The 22,886-nt window shown below is 40.6% G+C and overlaps 1 protein-coding gene across 1 annotated transcript; it reads left to right on the forward strand.

Annotated features, from left to right (window-relative positions):
• The first annotated feature begins 2,806 nt into the window (after positions 1-2,806).
• zgc:123321 (Protein YIPF5-like) lies at positions 2,807-17,804 on the forward strand. Its single transcript, XM_056471311.1, has 6 exons — positions 2,807-2,893; positions 2,960-3,079; positions 3,217-3,347; positions 11,547-11,692; positions 11,822-12,003; positions 14,197-17,804. Exons 2-6 carry the CDS (start codon positions 2,961-2,963, stop codon positions 14,357-14,359), a joined length of 741 nt encoding a protein of 246 aa, XP_056327286.1. The 5' UTR covers positions 2,807-2,893; position 2,960; the 3' UTR covers positions 14,360-17,804.
• Positions 17,805-22,886: the final 5,082 nt, after the last annotated feature.

The following is a 22,886-nucleotide window of genomic DNA, read 5'->3' on the forward strand; positions in this document are numbered from 1 at the left end:
ATAGAAAGTCTGGCTTTGGGCTAATTTGTTTCTGGTGTTACCGTTATTGTCTTTCCTGGTAACACCACCATAGCCATACTGTAAATAGGAAACAGTATTTTACTGTAAAAAGAGTGGGATTGGTATGAAACTGTGTTGTTGTGCAAAGAATAAATTACAGCAATTTACTTTATGTACCCATTACAGAGCAAGGGAATTGTCATAGTTTTCTTATAACTTTGTTAACTTTTCCAACTTAACCTAACCTAAGCCTTTAAATTGCAATTTAAGCTGAATATTAGTATCTTGCAAAAAACTAGTACAAATGTGTTTAAATAATCTTCTCTCCATTAAACAACAGTTACATACATATTTGTAGAGGTTCAATGACTTTGACTGGAAAATGAAATAAGTGGTGTTTCAAGAGTTTACACTTAGGTATTGTTTGACAACTGTTAGCAGGTTTGGCATGCTGTTCCGGGAGAGAACCCTGAGCTCTGAGATAGTTGAGCCCAGGGCTCCAGCCTGGTCCATAGAACATGTGAGGGGAGTATGAGATCAGGAGGTTCTCGAGAGCTCCCCGTGGTAAAGGAGGAAAGGAGGAGAAGGAGTGGATGGGGGGTTTCTTCAGAAAACGAAGATAAGAGAGTAGTTCTAGCTAGGCTACTTATAGTAAGTTTGGATTAATCTGATTGGCTAACTAATGAATGTAGATGGGTGGCCAGCTGCAGTCAATCACATCACATGCTCCTCTCGAAATTAGTTTGTGAAACTTCACTTATAGAATAATGCATAAATCAGGTTGTTTTTATTATTACTACAGGTTTAAAACAACATGAGGATCAGTGCTGACCTATTTATTTGTTTATTTGCTTTAGATAGAGTTTGCTAATTAATTAATTTTTTTATTGGATATGTGATTGTCATAAGTGTTGCCAGTTGCTTCAAAAATATGCTATATACCATGGTTGTCAAACTCAACTGTTGGAGGGCTGCAGCCAGCAGAGTTTAGTTCCAACCCTTCTTCAACATTAAGCTACGGTCACACCGGGTTTTGTGCGTGCGAAATTCTGTCGTGCGGCGCTGTAAAAAGGGGCGGGATTAAACAAGATGATTAGACATTAAAAAAAGCAAGCGATTGCTCCATGCTTTAAATTTCTGTCCAGAGAGGTCCTGTTTTGATCCTCGATGGTCTCACACAGTCAAGCGATGCGATTTCACAGGTCAGAGTTCACCAAGCTTGAACTTTGCACCGCAGCAACATGCGAAATTGGACGCATGACCTTGCATTTCCGGTCTGACGCATTCGCGTGCGTATGAATGGAAGTCTATGGGAGGAAAAGCCCAGTGTGACCGCAGATTAACGTGTAGATTTCTGACAAGTCTCAATTAGTTTGATCAGGTGTGTTTAATTGGGGTTCACGCTAAACTGTGCAGACCTGTGGCCCTCAGTAATATGTAAGATGATATTTAATGGTTGACACCTGTTCTATATACACTGCAGGTGAGGTTTAAAATTTAATTAATACAATTTTTGTTTCATTGTAAATAGAAAATGTATTGATGTCTGCTGATTTGTTTAATTTTGCTTTACATTTTCTGTTGTATTTGTTTACTGCCAAAACAAAAAATACACTTGCCTGTAGAATTTATATGCTTTCTGTTTTTAATAACAGTTAAGTATACTGGCGCGGTGGTGCAGTGGGTAGCGCTGTTACTTCACAACAAGAAGGTGGCTGGTTCGAGTCATAGCTGGGTCAGCTTTGTATTATAATGCTGTGAGTTGAAACATTACACTACAGTACAATAATTAACTGTAATCAGTTTCCAGTTAGTTACACTGTTGCCAGCAACTCACTGTAATGGTTCAGTTACAGTATTTAACTGGCAACTCTGTTGCCATTTAGTCACTAGCCCCTTTCACACATACAGACCTTTCCAACACTCAGACACATTCATATCCACGCAGTTTATGAAAATGAAAGCCTTTGAATATTTTTCAGACACATTTAGCTGCTAGATGTTAGTCAGATAACGTTTCTATGCTCCTTCTTAATGCCAACTATGTAAAAAATTATGGATAAAATGCTTATGATAAACCACTGTTTGTTTACCTTTAAGCTCTGCTTGACGCGTGTGCACGTGAAGGAGCCGGTGAGCGCCAGCACACACATATTATGTACATCTCGACATCTGAAAGTGTTCACCAATATGTTTTTATATAAGTTTATTTCATTTAGCTGCAGTTCGCATTTCTGCCATTTGGATGTCTCACAAAGCAGCTGCATGAATGCTAAAGCTTTAAATAAAAGTCTTTAGAAAATCCAATATGTTTAGAAAATATGTTTAAAAATACAAACACTGCCGTTTATATATAATTTCTGGTTAATGATGTCAGAATTTACCGGTATTTTTTAATGTATGTAAATGGTCTATTCCGTAAAATTACGGAATGTCCTCGCCTGTGTGAACACCTTTTTTTAAACTTACCAGTAAAGTAGTTCCGGAAATTCTCTGGATATTTACTGGTATCACTGTGTGAAAGGGGTTACTGTAATAGTTTGGTTACAGTAATTTACTGTTAAATACTGTAACCAAGCCATTACAGTAACTAACTGGCAACAGTGTGGCCAGTATTCTACTGTAAAAAAAATCCTGGTAAGGTCTAACAGTGTAGCAAAGTGTAAATAATAAAGTGGTCAGCATTTCTTCAGTCAATTGGTCTTCAGTAAATTGCTCAGATCTAGAGATCATCAGGACGGCTTCACAACTCAAGCTCATGGCCTGCAAGTAAATATAGAAGACTATTAATAACATCACACACACAGCAAAACAGCTGCTCAGTGACCAAGCAAAGCCTTAGTACAAAAACAAACCAAGAACCTTCAACTCAAACTCAGACTGGCATACAAAGGTAAGAGCATGACTTGCTTTATGTCACAGCTGAGCTTGTGTACACATTCCTTCTTATTTTAAGCAGAATGGGAGACTTTCAGAACATTGAACAAGACTTCTATCAGTCTGGATATTATATTGATGGTCAACAGGAAGATGTGTATGGCTATGATCCAGCCTACCTCAATCCAGAATACAATGATGCGTAAGTGTAAAAACGCAATATCTGCGTGTGTTTGATATGTATAAACATGTCAGACTATGTTGTTCTGTGTGCAGTTTACATTGTTAGTTGTTCAGTTTAGTTATTAATTAATTCATTGTTTCCTATCTGATTTTCAGGGATAATTCAGCACACTTAGCAGATGAATATGCAGCATCAGCACCTTACGGACAAGTGTATCAGCCTGTAGCGGCGCCCGAGCAAACAGAATATACAGACTCATATGAGGATGAACCACCTCTCTTAGAAGGTAACACAATCACTTGTTAGAAAATATCTTTAATCTGAATTGTGTGAACAGCACTGGACATGGATACTTTCTAGACTTGAGTACACAATCAAGCAATTCACATTTACTGTTTAGCAAAATCCTGTAATTATCTATTCCTCAATCTAGTCCTCATATCTGTGTTGTCATTTAAATCAGCTCTTAAAACTCTTTTTTTTCCGTTGGCATTTGACAACTGATCTTACTAGCTAATTATTTTAATTCCTATGCCTTTTTATGTAGTTTAGCTGTTTTTTTTATCTTGTACTTTATGTATTTTTTATACTATTATACTGATTTTGTTGTATATTTGTGTACAGCACTTTGGCTCATTGCTGTGTTTTTAAAGTGCTCTAAAAATAAAGTTTGACTATTTATGGTATACTGTTTGCAAATCTGTTTATGTCCACCTAACTGTGTTTTTGGGCATACTCGCCTAAACTGACATTTTAACAAAGTTTTGTTTCTCCTTTGAAGCAAGATAATACATGAAAGAAAATTTCATTCAGTACTTCACAATCTACACCAGAGATGCACAAAGTAGGGCCTGCAGGCCAAAGTTGGCTCATGGTAACCTTTGATTTGGCCCCTCCCATCTGAAAAGAGAGGGAGAAGGGATGGGAATGTGGAATGGGAAGGTGGTTTGGGCGAATACCTTTGAAAGAGATTGTGATTTTGAATTTAACATAACCTTTTGTTTGTTTGTTTGTTTGTTTGTTTGTTTTATTGCTGAATTAAATTTTCATTTAAATGTTGTAAATAAATCAGACTTTTCAAATAAATACTGACAGATAGAGGACAATGCACAAGACATCCTTGAGCAAAGCAAAGCGATGGCAGGAGCAGCTCGACTGTATTCAACATTGAACTCCATTGTGTTATTTATGGGATTGTTTATGTTTGTCTACTTTTCTACAGTTTCTAGTTATTTTTAAATATTAGCAAATAAATTAGAAAATTACCCTATGGCAAATTTTATGTAAAATGGTTTGGTGTATATATATATATATGTATATATATATATATATATATATATATATATATATATATATATATATATATATATATATATATATATATATATATATACACACACATATACAGTTGAAGTCAGGATCATTAGCCCCCCTTTGATTTTTTTTTCTTTTTGAAATATTTCCCAAATTATGTTGAACAGAGCAAGGAAATTTTCACAGTATGTCTGATTATATTTTTTCTTCTGGAGAAAGTCTTATTTGTTTTAATAAAAGCAGTTTTTAATTTTTTAAACACCGTTTTAAGGACAAAATTATTATGCCCTTTAAGCTAATTTTTTTTAACAGAAAAACCATCGTTATACAATAACTTGCCTAATTACCCTAACCTGCCTAGTTAACCTAATTAACCTAAATAAGCCTTTAAATGTCACTTTAAGCTGTATAGAAGTGTCTTGAAAAGTATCTAGTCAAATATTATTTACTGTCATCATGGCAAAGATAAAATAAATCAGTTATTAGAAATGAGTTATTAAAACTATTATGTTTAGAAATGTGTTGAGAAAATCTTCTCTACGTTAAACAGAAATTGGGGAAAAAATTGTCATGGATTGGTCAGGCTCTCACGACCCCCACTCACGAAGATCACCATCACCTGACTTCTAATGAGCACACAGCTGCATCACATTCACGAGCACCAGATAAAAGCACAGCACTCCAGTCGCTCATTGTCCGGGCTCGTCTCGACGAAAGCGGACAACTGAGCGACCACTCAGCGTAGTCATCCTCAGCTAAAACAAACGATTTACTTACCTGTTCTCTTTGTATTCCTCCTAGTCTTCCTGGTCCTCCCGAATCGTCCTGTCTTCCAGTCCTTCCAAGTCTGTGTCATCCTCTGTCAGCTGTATCTGGTGTGTGCTGTCCATCCTCGTGTATTCCTGTTACCCAGCCACGGAGGAAAAGACCCCAACATCATTCCTGATCCTCCTGGCTATCCTTCATGTGCTCCTTGTTGTCATTTAATAAACACCCTAACGTTTCCTTACCTCTGTCTCCTGTCCGCTTCATAACAGAAGCCCGGACCATTAACGACGACAACATGAGCACCCCCGATCACCTTCAAGAGCTGGTGGACCAGTTGAAGCGGATTCTACAGCCACCAGCTCCACTTTCCAACGCACCACCAGCACCGAGCACTTCCGCCTCCACAGTTTCTTCTTCGGCCCTTCCTTCCAGTCCCATGGCCCGACCAGCGCCCTACTCAGGCGGAGCGGGGGAGTGCAATGGTTTTCTGTTACAATGTTCCCTCATATTCGAAATGCAACCTTCTCTATATCCCACAGATAAGTCGAAGATCGCCTACATCGTATCTCTACTCTCTGGACCTGCACTTAAATGGGCTGAGACGATCTGGAACCAAGCCGGGCCGGTCATGAATTCCATCACTACCTTCACGGAGTATTTCAAAGAGGTGTTTGGACGTTCTGATGGGGAAGTAGCCGCTGGAGAGCAGCTGTATCATCTAAAGCAAGGTACTCTATCTACACAGGAATATGCTCTCCGGTTTCGCACTCTAGCAGCTGCAAGTGGATGGAATGAGAGATCGTTGTTGACCACGTACCGGCTCGGCTTGGAACCCACTCTCCGAATCCAACTGGCCACATTAGATGATACAATGGGTCTGGAGAGATTCATCCAACATTCTCTCCGATGTTCCGATCGTCTCCGTTCCTATCAACAGGACACCATCACCCCCTCGTCTGCACTCCTCCAATCGCCTGAGTCAACAGCCTCTCCAGAACCAGAACCCATGATAATAGAGTCTGGAAGACTGACATCAGCGGAACGACAGAGGAGGCTGACCCGGGGTCTGTGTCTATACTGCGGTGTCAGTGGACACACCCGTATGGAGTGTCCCCTTCGTCCCATTCGGACTTCAGTGAGTGTATTCAGTACGAATATTGAACAATGTAAACCACTTACTACCACCGTACAAATAACTACTGCCTCTATTTCTCTCCTTGTCACAGCCCTCATCGACTCCGGGTCAGCAGGGAACTTCATCTCCCAATCCCTCTGTCGTCAACTCCACCTCCGTACTGAGGCGTCCTCGCATATATACCAGATACAACCGATAACCCAGTGCACTCGATCTTCGACCCGTATCCATCGACAATGCGAAGACATCCTTCTTCAAGTGGGGTTGTTACATCAAGAGAGGATTCAATTTCTGGTTCTGGAGGGTGCAAATATGGACATCATTCTAGGGCGCCCGTGGCTGGTGAAGCACGATCCCATCATCTCTTGGGGCACAGGAGAGATAAAGAAATGGGGATCTGGATGTACACCTGCCTGTTTTCCAAATCTCCCTCTTCAAGGTCGGAACCCCATTTCTTTATTTGCAACATCGGTCGAGAGCCCTCCTGAGAAGCAGTCTATCCACATTCCTAAGGAGTACAGCTCCTTTCATGATGTCTTCTGCCCCAAGAGAGCTTCCCAGCTACCGCCGCATCGGCCATGGGACTGCGCGATCGACCTAGTTCCAGATGCCCAGTTGCCAAGAGGTAGGATCTACCCGCTCTCGCTTCCAGAGAATCAGGCAATGGAAGATTACATAAGGGAAGCTCTGAGTCAGGGGTACATACGTCACTCAAAATCACCAGCCGCCTCAAGCTTCTTCTTTGTGGCCAAGAAGGACGGAGGGCTGCGTCCATGCATCGACTACAGGGTCCTAAATAACGGTACAGTAAAATACCGATATCCCCTTCCTCTGGTACCAGCCGCTTTGGAACAGCTCCGAGAAGCTAAAGTCTTCACTAAATTGGACCTCCGCAGCGCGTATAATCTGATAAGAATACGTGAGGGGGACCAATGGAAGACAGCATTCGTGACCCCTACTGGCCACTATGAATATGAGGTCATGCCTTACGGTCTGGTCAACGCCCCCTCCGTATTCCAAAACTTCATTCATGAAGTCCTCCGGGAGTTTCTTCACCACTGTGTAATAGTGTACATAGATGACATCCTCATTTACTCCCGGAGTGAGGCCGAACATCGCCAACACGTTGCGGAGGTCCTACACACATTGAGAGAACATCACCTCTACCTCAAAGCGGAGAAATGCTCATTCCACCAGAAGTCGATTCATTTCTTGGGATACATCATTGACCAAACCGGTATACGTATGGATGGGAAGAAAATTGAGGCTGTTCTATCCTGGTCAGAACCCACTTCCATTAAGGAGCTCCAGAGGTTTCTTGGGTTTGCTAACTTTTATAGACGGTTTATCAAGGACTACAGCAGGATTACATCACCTCTCACTAATCTCCTCAAGGGTAAACCCAAAGGACTGGAGTGGACCAAAGAAGCAGCCGCAGCCTTCCGCCTTCTTAAGAAGGAGTTCACAAGGGCCCCACTCCTGACTCATCCTGACCCAAATCTTCCTTTCGTGGTGGAAGTGGACGCATCCACCACCGGCGTCGGGGCAGTATTATCTCAACATCATGATACACCGCCCCGACTGCATCCCTGTGCCTATTTCTCTCGGAAGTTGAGCCCGGCGGAGCAGAATTACAGCATAGGAGACAGGGAGCTTCTAGCAATCAAGCTAGCCTTGGAGGAGTGGCGTCACTGGTTGGAGGGAGCCAAACATCCGTTCCAGGTGATCACAGATCACAAAAACCTCCAATACATCAAAGAGGCCAAGAGACTATGTCCACGTCAAGCCAGATGGTCACTTTTCTTCTCACGTTTTGATTTCTCCATTTCCTATCGTCCAGGACCCAAGAATCTAAGAGCAGACGCTCTCTCTCGTTTACACGAGCATCACGATCATGAAGAACTCCCAACGAAGATTCTTCCCGAACACATCTCCATTTGTCCGATCACCTGGAACGCTCCTCCAGTCGTTGCCACTCCGGAAGCCCCTGCTCCGCCGGGATGCCCTCCTCATCGGCAGTTCATACCACCTGAACACCGGGTAGATCTGATCCACTCCTTACATACCTCGCTAGGCACTGGACATCCAGGGATCAACAATACTCTCTCGCTAGTATCCCAACGATTCTGGTGGCCAAACATGGCAAGGGATGTGAGGCAATATGTTCAGGGCTGTAAGGACTGTGCCCAATCCAAGAGCCCACGTCATCTACCCGCTGGAAAGCTCCATCCCTTGCCGATTCCGAACCGTCCCTGGTCACACCTAGGAGTGGACTTTATCACTGACCTCCCTTCGTCAGAAGGTAATACCTGTATTCTAGTCATAGTAGATAGATTCTCAAAGTTTGTCAAACTAATCCCTCTGAAAGGTCTTCCCACAGCCTTTGAAACTGCCGACAATATCTTTAATCAAGTCTTCAGGTCATTTGGTATTCCAGAAGATATTGTGTCGGACAGAGGTCCACAGTTCATCTCACGTCTATGGAAAGCCTTCTTCAAGCTCCTAGGTGTGGCCGTCAGCCTCTCTTCTGGATATCATCCCCAAACCAACGGGCAGACAGAGAGGAAGATTCAGGAGGTGGGACGGTTCCTGAGGACCTTCTGCAGTGGTCACCAGAACTCCTGGAGCCAGTATTTGGGCTGGGCAGAATATGCCCAAAATTCACTGCGGCAACCCTCCACCGGACTCACGCCATTCCAGTGCGTCCTGGGCTTCCAACCACCGCTCTTTCCCTGGGATGGCGAACCATCTGATGTCCCCGCAGTGGATCACTGGTTCCGGGAGAGCGAGAGAGTCTGGGACGAGGCTCATCAACATCTGCAGAGGGCAGTCCGTCGAAGCAAGGTAACCGCCGATAGGAGAAGGTCTGAAGAACCCAGATACACACCCGGACAAAAGGTGTGGCTATCCACCCGGGACATACGCATGCGACTGCCCTCTCGCAAGTTAAGTCCCCGATTTGTTGGTCCCTTCACCATCGTGGAACAGGTTAACCCCGTCACCTACAAACTACAATTACCCTCTCACTACCGTATTCACCCTACATTCCACGTATCACTCCTGAAACCCTATCACGATCCTGTTCTTCCCTCCACAGAGCCTGACCACGAAGAGGAACCCCCTCCTCCACTGCTCCTAGAAGAAGGAGCCGTCTACGCAGTGAAGGAGATCTTGCGTTCCCGACGTCGTGGTGGCCAGTTGGAGTACCTGGTGGACTGGGAAGGGTACGGCCCCGAAGAAAGGACATGGGTTCCCAGAGCTGATATTCTCGATCCTAGTCTCATGGTGGAGTTTCATGAGAGCCACCCTGAGTTCCCAGCGCCTAGAGGCAGAGGGAGACCACCACGGCGTCGGAGGTGTCGGCCCTCAGGAGCGGGCCCTGGGGAGGGGGGTACTGTCATGGATTGGTCAGGCTCTCACGACCCCCACTCACGAAGATCACCATCACCTGACTTCTAATGAGCACACAGCTGCATCACATTCACGAGCACCAGATAAAAGCACAGCACTCCAGTCGCTCATTGTCCGGGCTCGTCTCGACGAAAGCGGACAACTGAGCGACCACTCAGCGTAGTCATCCTCAGCTAAAACAAACGATTTACTTACCTGTTCTCTTTGTATTCCTCCTAGTCTTCCTGGTCCTCCCGAATCGTCCTGTCTTCCAGTCCTTCCAAGTCTGTGTCATCCTCTGTCAGCTGTATCTGGTGTGTGCTGTCCATCCTCGTGTATTCCTGTTACCCAGCCACGGAGGAAAAGACCCCAACATCATTCCTGATCCTCCTGGCTATCCTTCATGTGCTCCTTGTTGTCATTTAATAAACACCCTAACGTTTCCTTACCTCTGTCTCCTGTCCGCTTCATAACAAAAATAAGCAGGGGGGCTAATAATTCTGACTTCAACTGTAAATATTCAGCCCACATCCCTCAATCAAGGTTGGTTTTTGGCCCTTTATATGGAAAAGTTTGGGCACCCCTGATCTACAAACCACTTTCCTCTCCATATGCACCAGACACTTTCTTATAAGCACTCGATGTTTCTGGGAAAACACTGTGCAAAGAAAAAAAGTTGCTAAACTTTGTTAGATTTGGCTTATTTATTGCTGCTATCTGGTCAATTAAAGTGTGTTTATTTTATGCACATTTCTTAAAACCATCAGCTAAATGAATAAATGTAAATGTGTGTGCGTGTGTTATTACACTTTTATTGTGTAGGTACAACAGGGGCCGGTGCCATAAAGCCAGATTAGCTGGCTCCATTTAGTTTGCACCAATTTGGGGTTTTAATTGCCATGAAGGCAGCTCAGCTACTCTATAATACCATGAGTGATTAAGGTCAAGGTGCCTTCATATTATCTAAAACTGATTGGTGCAAACTACACTGAAGCTTAACTGGCTAGCCAGCTAGTCCTGCTTCAGGTCATTCAAAGCACTCATAGTTTCATAGAGACACTTACAATTCACAGAGTGAGAAAAATAGCCTGCCATTTCTACACTGTAAAACCCAATAGTCAATTTTATCAAATGAAAAGAGTGTAGTTAACTCAAAATTCACTGAAGTTAATTCTACTCATTTGAAAAGAGTTTGAACTTAAAAGTAATGAGTTAATTAAATGCCTCATTACTCCAACTTAAATGGAGTAAGTTCACAGTACTAGAAATATAGATTAGTATAGATAATATAAATTAGTTTTTGAACTCAAATGGTTTGTAGCAATCGGTTTCCTCAAACGGTTTGAGTCGTCTTAACTTATTGGGTTTTACAGTGCTCACACTGTAAAAAAAATCCTGGTTGTCTTAAATTTTTAAGCTGAATCAAATTAACCTTATGAGTCCATTGAACTTAGATTATGTTAAACTGACTTAAAACAGCTTGTGAAACTTATAAAACTAAGTTAATCAAGTTCTAACTTAATTTATTAAGTTACAATGACCTAAAACATATGTTGTCAGTACTAATTGATCATATATTTTTTTTACAGTGCAGTTGTATTGAGTTCTCTTCATTTATTGGGTTTTACTCTGCTTAAATTGCTTCATTTACTCAAATGGATTAAGTTCACAGTACTAATTAGGATTAGATTTTTGAACTTAAATGGTTTGTTGCAATCGATTTCTTCAAAGGGTTTGAGTTACCTTAACTTTTTAGGTTTTACAGTCTAACTAAACACTTACCCCCCAAAATCAATGCATAAATCAAACTTACCAGAAAATCTACTCAAAATGAAAACTGCATGTGTATTTTTGTTTGTTTATTTGTTTGTTTCCCAGAGCTGGGCATTAACTTTGAGCACATCTGGCAGAAGACTCTGACTGTGTTGAATCCACTGAAGCCTGCGGATGGCAGCATCATGAACGAGACAGATCTCACCGGCCCTGTTCTCTTCTGCGTCGCTCTGGGAGCCACACTACTGATGGTACAAACCACCTTGAACCTTGAATCCATTAACTAGAGGTACACAGTCTTTTGTATTGCACAGGGGACATGAAAACAGATGTAAAATCCAGAGCACATACCCGTGTGTGTGTTTACATTTGTTCCGCAGGCAGGAAAGGCACACTTTGGATATGTATACGGCATCAGTGCTCTGGGATGTGTCGGGATGTACATGTTGTTGAATCTGATGAGCAGTTACAGCATATCCTGTGGAAGTGTGGCGAGTGTGCTGGGATACTCTCTGCTGCCAATGGTGGCACTCTCTACATTTGCTGTTATTTATTCCCTTCAGTGAGTATCCAATAGTGTATGTCGTATTGTTTTTTATTTTAGATTTGCACTTTTAGGCAACCAAATTTGTCCATTTTTATTTACAGTCTGGATTATATGAACATTTATAGGCACTTTCAAAGGGATAGTTCACCCAAAAATGAATATTACTCATCATTCACTTTCCCTCAAGTGAACCAAGCCTTTATGAGTTTATTTACTCTGTTTAACATTACATTTCACATTTAACTTGCACGGTGGCACAGTTGGTAGCACGCTCACCTCACAGCAAGAGTTTGCATGTTCTCCCCGTGTTCGCGTGGGTTTCCTCCGGGTGCTCCGGTTTCCCCCACAAGTCCAAAGGCATGCGGTATAGGTGAATTGAATAAGCCACATTGTTCGTAGTGTGTGTGTTTGAATGAGTGTGTATGGATGTTTCCCAATGATTGGTTGCAGCTGGAAGGGCATCCGCTGCGTAAAACATATGCTGGATAAGTTGGCGGTTCATTCCGCGGATTAATAAAGGGACTAAGCCGAAAAGAAAATGAATGAATGAATTTAACTCACATTACTAGCAAAGATGTGTATGACCATAAGACAAAAAGACGAAGGTACCAGATTTCTTTTATCACACTGAAGCTTTTGATTAGTGGAATTTTCTCTCCAGCATGAAGGGCACTGTAGTTTTTCTGCACAAATTCTGCTATTAAACATGATAGGTACACTGCAAAAAGGCTTCTCCTACATTGATTTTGCCTTGTTTCTGTTCCAAATATGAAACAATTCTTAAACCAAGAGGCATTTTCTAGACAATAAAAAAAAATTGGGAATTTTTGCCCCTTCCTCTTTGCAGTACCTCTCAAGCTCTATCAGGTTGGATAGGAAGCGATGGTGCACAGCTATTTTCAGATCTCTCCAGAGATGTTCAATAGGATTTAGGTCTGGGCTCTGGCTGGGCCACTCAAGGACATTGACAAGTTGTTGTGAAGCCACTCTATTGATAATTTGGCGGTGTGCTTTGGTTCATTGTCCTGCTAGAAGATGAATCGTCACCCCAGTCTGAGGTCAAGACACTCTGAAGCAGGTTTTTAATCAGGATGTCTCTGTACATATTCATCTTTCCCTCTATCATGACTAGTCTTCCAGTTCCTGCTGCTGGAAAACATCCCCATGGCATGATGCTGCCACCACCACGCTTCACTGTAGGGATGGTATTAGCCTGGTTTTCTCCAAACGTAACACCTGGCATTTACTCCAAAGAGTTCAATTTTAGTCTCATCAGACCAGAGAATTTTGTTTCCTATGGTCTGAGAGTCCTTCAGATGCCTTTTGGCAAATTCCAGGCGGGGGGTGGCTTCCATCTGGCCACTCTACCATACAGGCCTGATTGGTGGATTGCTGCACAGATGGTTGTCCTTCTGTAAGGTTCTCCTCTCTCCACAGCAGAATGCTGGAGCTCAGACAGAGTGACCATCGGATTATTGATCACCTCCCTGACTAAGGCCCTTCTCCCCCAATCACTCAGCTTAGATGGCCACCCAGCTCTAGGAAGAGTCCTGGTGGTTCCAAACATCTTCCACTTACGGATGATGGAGGCTCTGTGCTCATTAGAACTTTCAGAGCAGCAGAAATGTTTCTTTAACCTTGACATAACATAAATTCTGCTTTTAAATAATAGGTCACCTATAGCTTTCGTCATGACTCATGAGCCACGGCTGTGTTCAAAATGACATCAATGTTTTCAAAGTGCTTTGCGAAGGGAGTGCAATTGTCAACATGAAGACTAAAACTGAACTGTAAAAAATACTTGGAAAGCAAATTACACCTAAGAGAGATGACCTTAGTGCTTTTTTTTAATTTCAAGTTTAAATGTTGGAATATTCTAAAGGAATAGGGCATAGGGGGGACAACTGGGAATAGAACACATGGGAACTATGTTTCTATCTACAGCTCTAGAGGTGTAGTTGCAAGCATACAAAATTGTGATGCAGTTTGCGAAAGTTTGTTGGAACGACGGATTTGCGAAACGCTAAATTAACGACCTATGTTTGTAACTACGGAAGTTGGCTAACAATGGTTTTCGGAAACACACCCCAGAATTGTTCTTTTATAAGTGGTATTCAATGTGAAAATCATCTTTTGGAACTTATTTTTAAGAGTGAGTGTATAATTTGATTGCTGTTGAATAACGTGTTCTTTTTTATTTGAACACAGGGGTCTGCTGGGAACGCTGTTGGCCTTGATTGTGATTGGCTGGTGCAGTCTGTCTGCTTCTAAGATCTTCAGCTCCACTCTCGCCATGAGCGGTCAGCAGCTGCTGGTGGCCTATCCATGTGCTCTTCTGTACGGCGTCTTCGCTCTTCTCACTGTCTTCTGAAAATGCTCTGTAAAATCTGAGTTAAGAAATGATCAGAAGACAATCCACTTTGCACTTAAAGGCACAGTTCACCAAAAAAAAGGAAAATGCTGTCATCATTTACTCGTCTTTCACTAGTTTATAAACTACCATGAGTCTTTTTCTTCTGTTGAACACAAAGGAAGAGGTACTGAAGAATGTTGGGAAAAACTGGCTTTTTTGTTAGTACTTCGTCAATGTCTGTTTTTTCCAACATTCTTAAAACAAGAAACTCTTGTTTTGTTTTTAACAGAAGAGATTGAAAAATTATTCAGAACCAGTTGAGTGTAAGTAAATGGTACAGAAACTTTCATTTAATGAAGACTATCATCGTGATAACAAATGTTACTCTAAATCAGGGGGTCTCAAACTGTCGGCCTGTGGGCCATTTGCAGCCCTCCTTCCTCCCACAACTGACATCAAAATATAGCGAGATTTGGCCCACCAAGACATATATCTTTGAACCACTATCATTGTTGTGCAGTCGCATATAGCCACCTGTGGTTTTGGCCCCCCCACCCATTGGACATTTAAAGTATAACACTATATATCCGGGTTTCTTTCGGTTTCTCTCAGTGTGCGGTCTAGAGTAATAGGGTATATGCGGAGCTAGTGTTTCTTCCCATACTGATAAACTTCCGGTGAATGGTTAATGTGACTTTTTTCTTTTTTATACGGTTCCTTTTACAGCATTAATGTTGTAATGCAGGGGTTTTCAAACTTTTAGGACACCAAACCCTCCCCTCTTCTCAAGTTTGTCGAATTTCACTTGCGCCCCCCCCAGGAACCCCTCGCTCGAGCCAAAATTATAATGCATGCGCAAACATCATTCACATATTACTTGCTGTGTTTAAAGAGCGTAGAATTAATTACATTGAAACATAAATATACAGCTTACCTGATTCAGTGTGATGGCTGAGCCTTTTTCTGTGAGGACAACATGCTAATCTGTGGTCGGATTCCTGACACGACTAACCGTAAATCATCTTCCACTGTCAATAAGCGTGAGCCATAGCATACTTGCTATCGATGTACGTACATACATACAGAAAATGCTGCTTCGCAAAGCCAAGATCGCAGAGCCCTGAAAGTGGGGTTGAGTCGAACACTGAGTATGTTTACATGGGCAACAATACATTAATACGATTTTAATATGATTAAGACAATACTCTGATTAAGAATCCCCATGTAAACGGTGATTTTTGATTACCTTAATCTGACTAAAGTCATAACTGAACTAAACAGAAATGGAATTATGTGGAGTATGCATATATTAGTGGCGTTATTGAAGTAAACACCGCAATCAAACTATTACCGTCATGTAGGACTTTTCGCAGCATTTTGTGACAAGATCCACAAACGCAGCTGTCAGTAAAGGACCGCACACACACACACACACACACCACGAAATGCGGAAGTTTTTTTTCTTTCCATTCGACGTATGGTATCAATAAAAGCAACACTTCTCCACCAGTCCTTTATATTCGCGTCAAATATGCCAGTTTGTCACAGGGGCATGAATGAAGTCTTCATGGGTGAAAGTTAAACTGCCGAACTGCAGTTAAAGTCGAGAAATTGAAAATGAAACACCCCAAATTACACAAGACTCTGCAGGAAACGTGAAAAACGTTAACCTGGTGACGCAACATTTAAAAAGCACTTCACGTAATTATAATATTGTCTTATTCAGATTAAGGCAAGTAACAATTACTGATGTCTATATAAACTTAGTCAGCAGTCATCAAAGTAAATGAAAGATCCAGATGGGCATGCCGCTGATTTGATCCAGAAGGGCACTTTTTTTGTCAGACGACTCACCGGTTTGACTTTCATTCATTCACCGTCATTAGTTTTAAAAATCACCCGGTACATTTTATTTGTATATTTTTACTGGAACACATTAACTCTACAGGTGCCTGATAGTTAGCTGCAGAGCTAACGTTAATCATATTATTCTCTCTAGTGAACGCATAGAAATCGTCATCATAATTTTCTCGAGTGCACGCCTCAATGTCTCGCCCCTTAATAGATGATGGCGCCCCCCTGGTGGGGTGCACCCCACAGTTTAAAAACCCTTGTTGTAATGTAATTAAAATACAATCAGTTAAACAGACTTTGGCGTTCATTTAGTTGCTCAAGCGTAAAATGAGACAAAAAGCCGTTTACTCGCACGTGCCCGTCAAGATCGGCAGACTAGTGCAGAAGCTCCATTGAATATACTGGAGTAAAATAAATGTTCATATTTTAAAGCCCTGATGGGGGAAATGTTATTTAATGCAGTGCTTATTGTACAATCTAAGACCCACTTTATATCTGAACTTTTTTAGTTCAGATATCACTCAGCCAGTGGAAATCGCTGATTTTTAAAGAAAACAGACCTCAAACGTGCCGATTTTGTAATGGCATACAGTTCACCGGAAGCGCTTAACCCATGTTACTGACAAATTAAATGTCCTTTAGCATACTTTCGCATATACCCTATGAACATGCAGATTATTTCTGGGGCTGAATTAAACGTTAAAATATATGTCCGTAAGTGCTCTATTTTCACTAAAGCTCTATTTTTGACTATGATCAGTTTTATACCACATGTATTTTGTTGTACAAACACTACTTCATGTTATGCTGGTGGTGTAAATATGATCATTTTGCCAATATTCGATTCAAAGGGTCTCTTTAATAGAAAACTGTATAATAGTGAACTGTATGCCATTACAAAATCTGGACTTTTAAGGTCTGTTTTTTTTTTTAAATCAGCGATCTCTACTGGCAGAGTGATATCCAATATAAAGTGGGTCTCAGTTTGTACAAGAAGCACTGCATTAAATTACATTTCCCCCCACCATGTCTTTATAATATGAGCATTTATTTTACCCCAGTATATTCAATGGAGCTTCTGCGCCAACCTGTCAATTCTGACGGGTGCGTGCGAGTAAACGGATTTTTGTCTCATTTTACACTTGAGTAACTAAATGAATGCATATATATATATATGTAATTTCCCTCTCTTTGTTTTAGTTTTACAAAATATAATGATATAGAGAATAACAATTGCCAGTAAAGTCACTTAAGTTACCCAATCTGCTTTCTGCTGTCTTCTGTTAAATGTCTGGCTAAGCAACAATTGATTGGGACATAATAATAATAATAAATATTATTATTAAATTGCAGTATTTCCATATCAATTTAAACTACACCTTCAAAATCTCCAACAAGAAACAAAAAGAAGGAGCTTTGACTGCATATAGTCTGGGGAAGAATGTCTGAGTGCATCAATTACATCCGGTTTCCACTTTTTTCTTGTGCTTGAATGCTAAAACGGCCCTCCTATGAATTCTCAGTCACTATATGGCCCCCTGCCAATTCGAGTTTGAGACTCCTGCTATAAATCTTTATTAGAGGAATAAAACAAGGTGGTATAATAAAAGAGCTGAGTTGACTAAATCATTTGATATGTGCATACACACCAGTGCTGGACAGCAAGTCATTTACCGTCACTTGATGTACTTAATTACACATTTTAAGTATCCGTATACTTATCTGTAATTATTAAGTATATATGTTTTTTATTTTACCTCAATACCTTCCAAAACAAAATACTGTGCTTTTTACACCAGTATAGTTCCTAAATGTAGCTGAATAAAGATTTAGAAGTGGAGAAATTGTAGTGTAGAGATGAGATAGTAGCTTTTAAATTGTGAACGAGTTGAATTTGACCAGTTTTTCACAGATTGCACTGAACAATTATTTTGTGATATGGACTAATGCAGGGGCGGACTGGCCGTCTGGCAATTCTGGCAAATGCCAGAAGGGCCGGAGCAGTTTTAAAATGTGGGCCGGTCAGGTTTTCTTTTTTTTTTTTTTTTTTTTTTTTTTTTTAATATGTATTGTTTTTGCATGCCGGCAGCTTTTATCTCTTGCAAGATGTGAATATAATGCTGCTGTTGATGACAACAACAACAATAATAATAATAATAATGATGATTGATAATTATAATAATGATACATGTTAAGCATTTGGGCCAATCGGCGACGGCCGGCCGGTCTCGAGATGGGCCGACCCAATCAGAGGCTGTGGATTACGCTGATGTAATCAAAATCTGGCAAGATGGTCAAGCAGTAAATGCAACACAACACAAGCTAACGTTAATGTCAAAATATGGACCGTAAAAAAAGGAAAGGCGGTGCTGAAAAGGTCAGAGAGAGCAAGAAAAGGGCTCTAAAATCAGATGCTGCCAAATGCATAAAATTAACCGAAATATTCGCGAGAGGAGGTGTAAATGCATCGAAGGACAGTAGCGCGGTAGAGGAGGTAAGAAGGGAACAGAAATAAAGCAGGTCACACATCGGATGCGCCGCAACACGGCGAGCACATAACAGTTGAAAGTATGGCACATCAGACGCGCATATTCACATGACAGCTGCCGACTTGTGTACCTTAGAAACTTTTGTTTAGAAATTAGAATTCTGAAATGCATGGCGTTGCGCGGCGCGACGCTGTGCGTCGCCGAGCAGCGCTTCTAGTGTGTGACTGACCCCCTTAATTATACTAAAATATAAATAATAATTAATTTTAATGTCATTCACGCTACTTCTGACAGTTTTTGACAGTAACCTACACTGTGTTTAACAGTTAACTCAGCGTGGAACTCCCATACATTTTAAAATATCATTATAAGCAGATAACGTGGAATTTAGGGTATACACAGAACAGCTATAGCTATAGTACTGTAGGAATTTGTAGTCAACTCTAAATACATAGCTAGTCTTTAAAGTAAAACATTAAATACATGCATATGTCACAGTATGTATGTGGAACATAGACTTCTTTTACAGGCAATATTGTAGTATATCTATGCAATAGTCAGACATTGGCTTGCTTATGTTCTTCCTTTCCTGACTCCTGTGTTCATCTATTCAAACTAGAATGTTTCTGGACCCAGTGGCAGTGCAGATAGCCTGACTGCTGCAGCAGAGTCAAGTGTCATGGAGGTAGGAATACAGCCGTAAGAGAAACACACCCTGACACAAATGCTGACAGTTTCTTAATACTGTGTACAGAAAACTGATATAGAAACCACAAACCAGTTAGGGGTTGTCAGTGGGGGCTAGTTCACCACAGATGTCTGGTCAGTCAGAGGCAACGAGCTGCAATCAATCTAGAATTCTTTATTCTTTTTCCACAAAGTTTCCAACAAGTACTAAGCATGCAAGTGCTAAACATCACTTCGGAGTATCCATGTAGGTTGGTGTGTGTGTGTGTGTGTGTGGTCCCGAAACAAATAAGAATAAACTGTCTGATTGCCAGAAACACTTCAAAATAAAAGCTCATGTAAGCCTTTTTAAGACTGTGGCCAATTAACGATAAATTAACCCCTATGATAGGAGTAGCCTGTGAATGTGTGTCACACACACACAAATGGAGATGCAGCACTAGCAACACTTCAGCATACTTTATATCAAAAAAAGCTATATATCATGAAGGATTAAAAATGTACAAATCTGCTAGTACACACAAATATTTCTGCTTTTTTGTTATATATTGTATTGCCTTTTGTGCTACTGTTATTACTTAAGTGTAATAAAGTTTTTTACAGACGCTAGGACACATTTCTCTATATAGGACACTTTTGCAAAACTCTTGACACAGTGAGCACAACATAAGTCTATGTGGGCTGAACTAGGGATCAATTCTCATTGTTTTGGCACAAAATGCATTTAATGATTACATCTCTCAAATTTCATCAATTCTTTTCTCATTCAGACACAACAACTGACAAAATTTTTTGGACATACAGGACATTTTGCACATGCTGCGTGCTGCGTGTCCATTTGTGTGTAAAGCTCTGTGTGTGTGTGTGTGTGCGTGAGACACATTCAAAGGTTACTTCTATCATATAATAGCAGACAAACATTTTTTAAAGTTTTTACTGTATGTATACATTTTTTATAAAGAGGTTGTTTTTGTTCCAGTCACATACATTTAAATGTTTTAATATCTATTACATTTGGCACTGTGTATATTATTTCACCATCTGTACACTAATATAATGTGTGGATGTGCATGTCCATGGGTGGGGCTGTGTCGGTGTGGTAATGTGGGCTGGTGTGGCTACAGTGCCAGGGCTGAATTTTTGTCCCAGTCCGCCCCTGGACTAATGTCTGTTCACAAGTCAACAACTCGCTGACTCAAATGATTTGTTCAAAGTGAGTCTACAGTAAATAATCTGCTGATTCAAACAATCCATTCAGAATGAGTCTTCAATAAACAACTCACTGATTCAAATGATCCATTCAGAGTACATCGCCAGTAAAAAACTCACTGATTCTAATCATCAATTCAGACTGAGTCTCCAGTAAACAACTCACTGATTCAAATGATCAATTCAGACTGAGTCTCCAGTAAACAACTCACTGGTTCAAATGATCCATTCACAGTGAGTCCACTTGAATTTATCCTAAACTGAGAAAAAAATGTAGGGTGGTGCATGATTTACTTTTTTTTTTGATCCAACTGGATTGTTAAAAGACAGTCGATTCAAATGATTTGTTCAAAGTGAGTCTACAGTAAATAATCTGTTGATTCAAGCGATCCATTCAGAATGAGTCTCCAGTAAAAAACTCACTGATTCAAATGATCCATTTAGAGTGAGTCTTCAGTATACTACTCACTGATTCAAATGATCTGTTCAGAGTGAGTCTCCAGTAAAAAACTCACTGATTCAAACGATCCATTCAGAGTGAGTCTTCAGTATACTACTCACTGATTCAAATGATCTGTTCAGAGTGAGTCTCCAGTAAAAAAAACCTCACTGATTCAAATGATCAATTCAGAGTGAGTCTCTAGTAAAAAAAAAACTCACTGATTCTAATGATCCATTCAGAGTGAGTCTCCACTAAACAACTCACTGATTCAAATGATCAATTCAGAGTGAGTCTCCAGTAAACAACTCACTGATCCAAATGATCAATTCAGAGTGAGTCTCCAGTAAACAACTTACTGATTCAAATGATCTATTCACAGTGAGTCCACTTAAATTTATCCTAAACTAAGAAAAAAATGTAGAGTGGTGCTTAATTTACTTTTTTTTGGATCCAACTGGATTGTTGAAAGACAGTCGATTCAAATAATTTGTTCAAAGTGAGTCTACAGTAAATAATCTGTTGATTCAAGCGATCCATTCAGAATGAGTCTCCAGTAAAAAACTCACTGATTCAAGTGATCCATTTAGAGTGAGTCTTCAGTATACTACTCACTGATACAAATGATCTGTTCAGAGTGAGTCTCCAGTAAACAACTCACTGATTCATATGATCAATTCAGAGTAAGTCTCCAGTAAACAACTCACTGATTCAAATGATCTGTTCAGAGTGAGTCTCCAGTAAAAAACTCACTGATTCAAATGATCCATTCACTGTGAGTCCCCACTAAACAACTCACTGATTCAAATGATCAAATCAGAGTGAGTCTCCACTAAACAACTCACTGATTCAAATGATTAATTCAGAGTGAGTCTCCAGTAAACAACTCACTGATTCAAATGATCCATTCACAGTGAGTCTCCAGAATACAACTCACCGATTCAAATGATCCATTCACAGTGAGTCCACTTGAATTTATCCTAAACTAAGAAAAAAATGTAGGTTGGTGCATGATTTACTTTTTTTGGATCCAACTGGACTGTTGAAAGACAGTCGATTCGAATGATTTGTTCGAAGTGAGTCTACAGTAAATAATCTGCTGATTCAAGCGATCCATTCTGAATGAGTCTCCAGTAAAAAACTCACTGATTCAAATGATCCATTCAGAGTGAGTTTTCAGTATACTACTCACTGATTCAAATGATCTGTTCAGAGTGAGTCTCCAGTAAAAAACTCACTGATTCAAATGATCCATTCACTGTGAGTCTCCATTAAACAACTCACTGATTCAAATGATCCATTCAGACTGAGTCTCCAGTAAACAACTCACTAATTCAAATGATCAATTCAGACTGAGTCTCCAGTAAACAACTCACTGATTCAAATGATCAATTCAGACTGAGTCTCCAGTAAACAACTCACTGATTCAAATGATCAATTCAGAGTAAGTCTCCACTAAACAACTCACTGATTCAATTGATCAATTCAGACTGAATCTCCAGTAAACAACTCACTGATTCAAATGAACAATTCAGACTGAGTCTCCAGTAAACAACTCACTGATTCAAATGAACAATTCAGACTGAGTCTCCAGTAAACAACTCACTGATTCAAATGATCCATTCACAGTGAGTCCACTTGAATTTATCCTAAACTGAGAAAAAAATGAAGGGTGGTGCATGATTTACTTTTTTTTTTTGGATCTATCTGGATTGTTGAAAAACGGTCGTTGCTAACAAAGCAAAGAACTGATGAATTCAGAGTAGAAACGAGACACTCACTCATATGCCTATCCTAAAAGAATTTGATGTGACCAGAAAGTGAAGAAAAGTCGTTTCGAGGGGCAAAGAACGTTATTTCATTTGTT

The sequence above is a fragment of the Danio aesculapii genome, chromosome 13 (assembly GCF_903798145.1).
Source record: "Danio aesculapii chromosome 13, fDanAes4.1, whole genome shotgun sequence".
Classification (NCBI taxonomy): domain Eukaryota; kingdom Metazoa; phylum Chordata; class Actinopteri; order Cypriniformes; family Danionidae; genus Danio; species Danio aesculapii.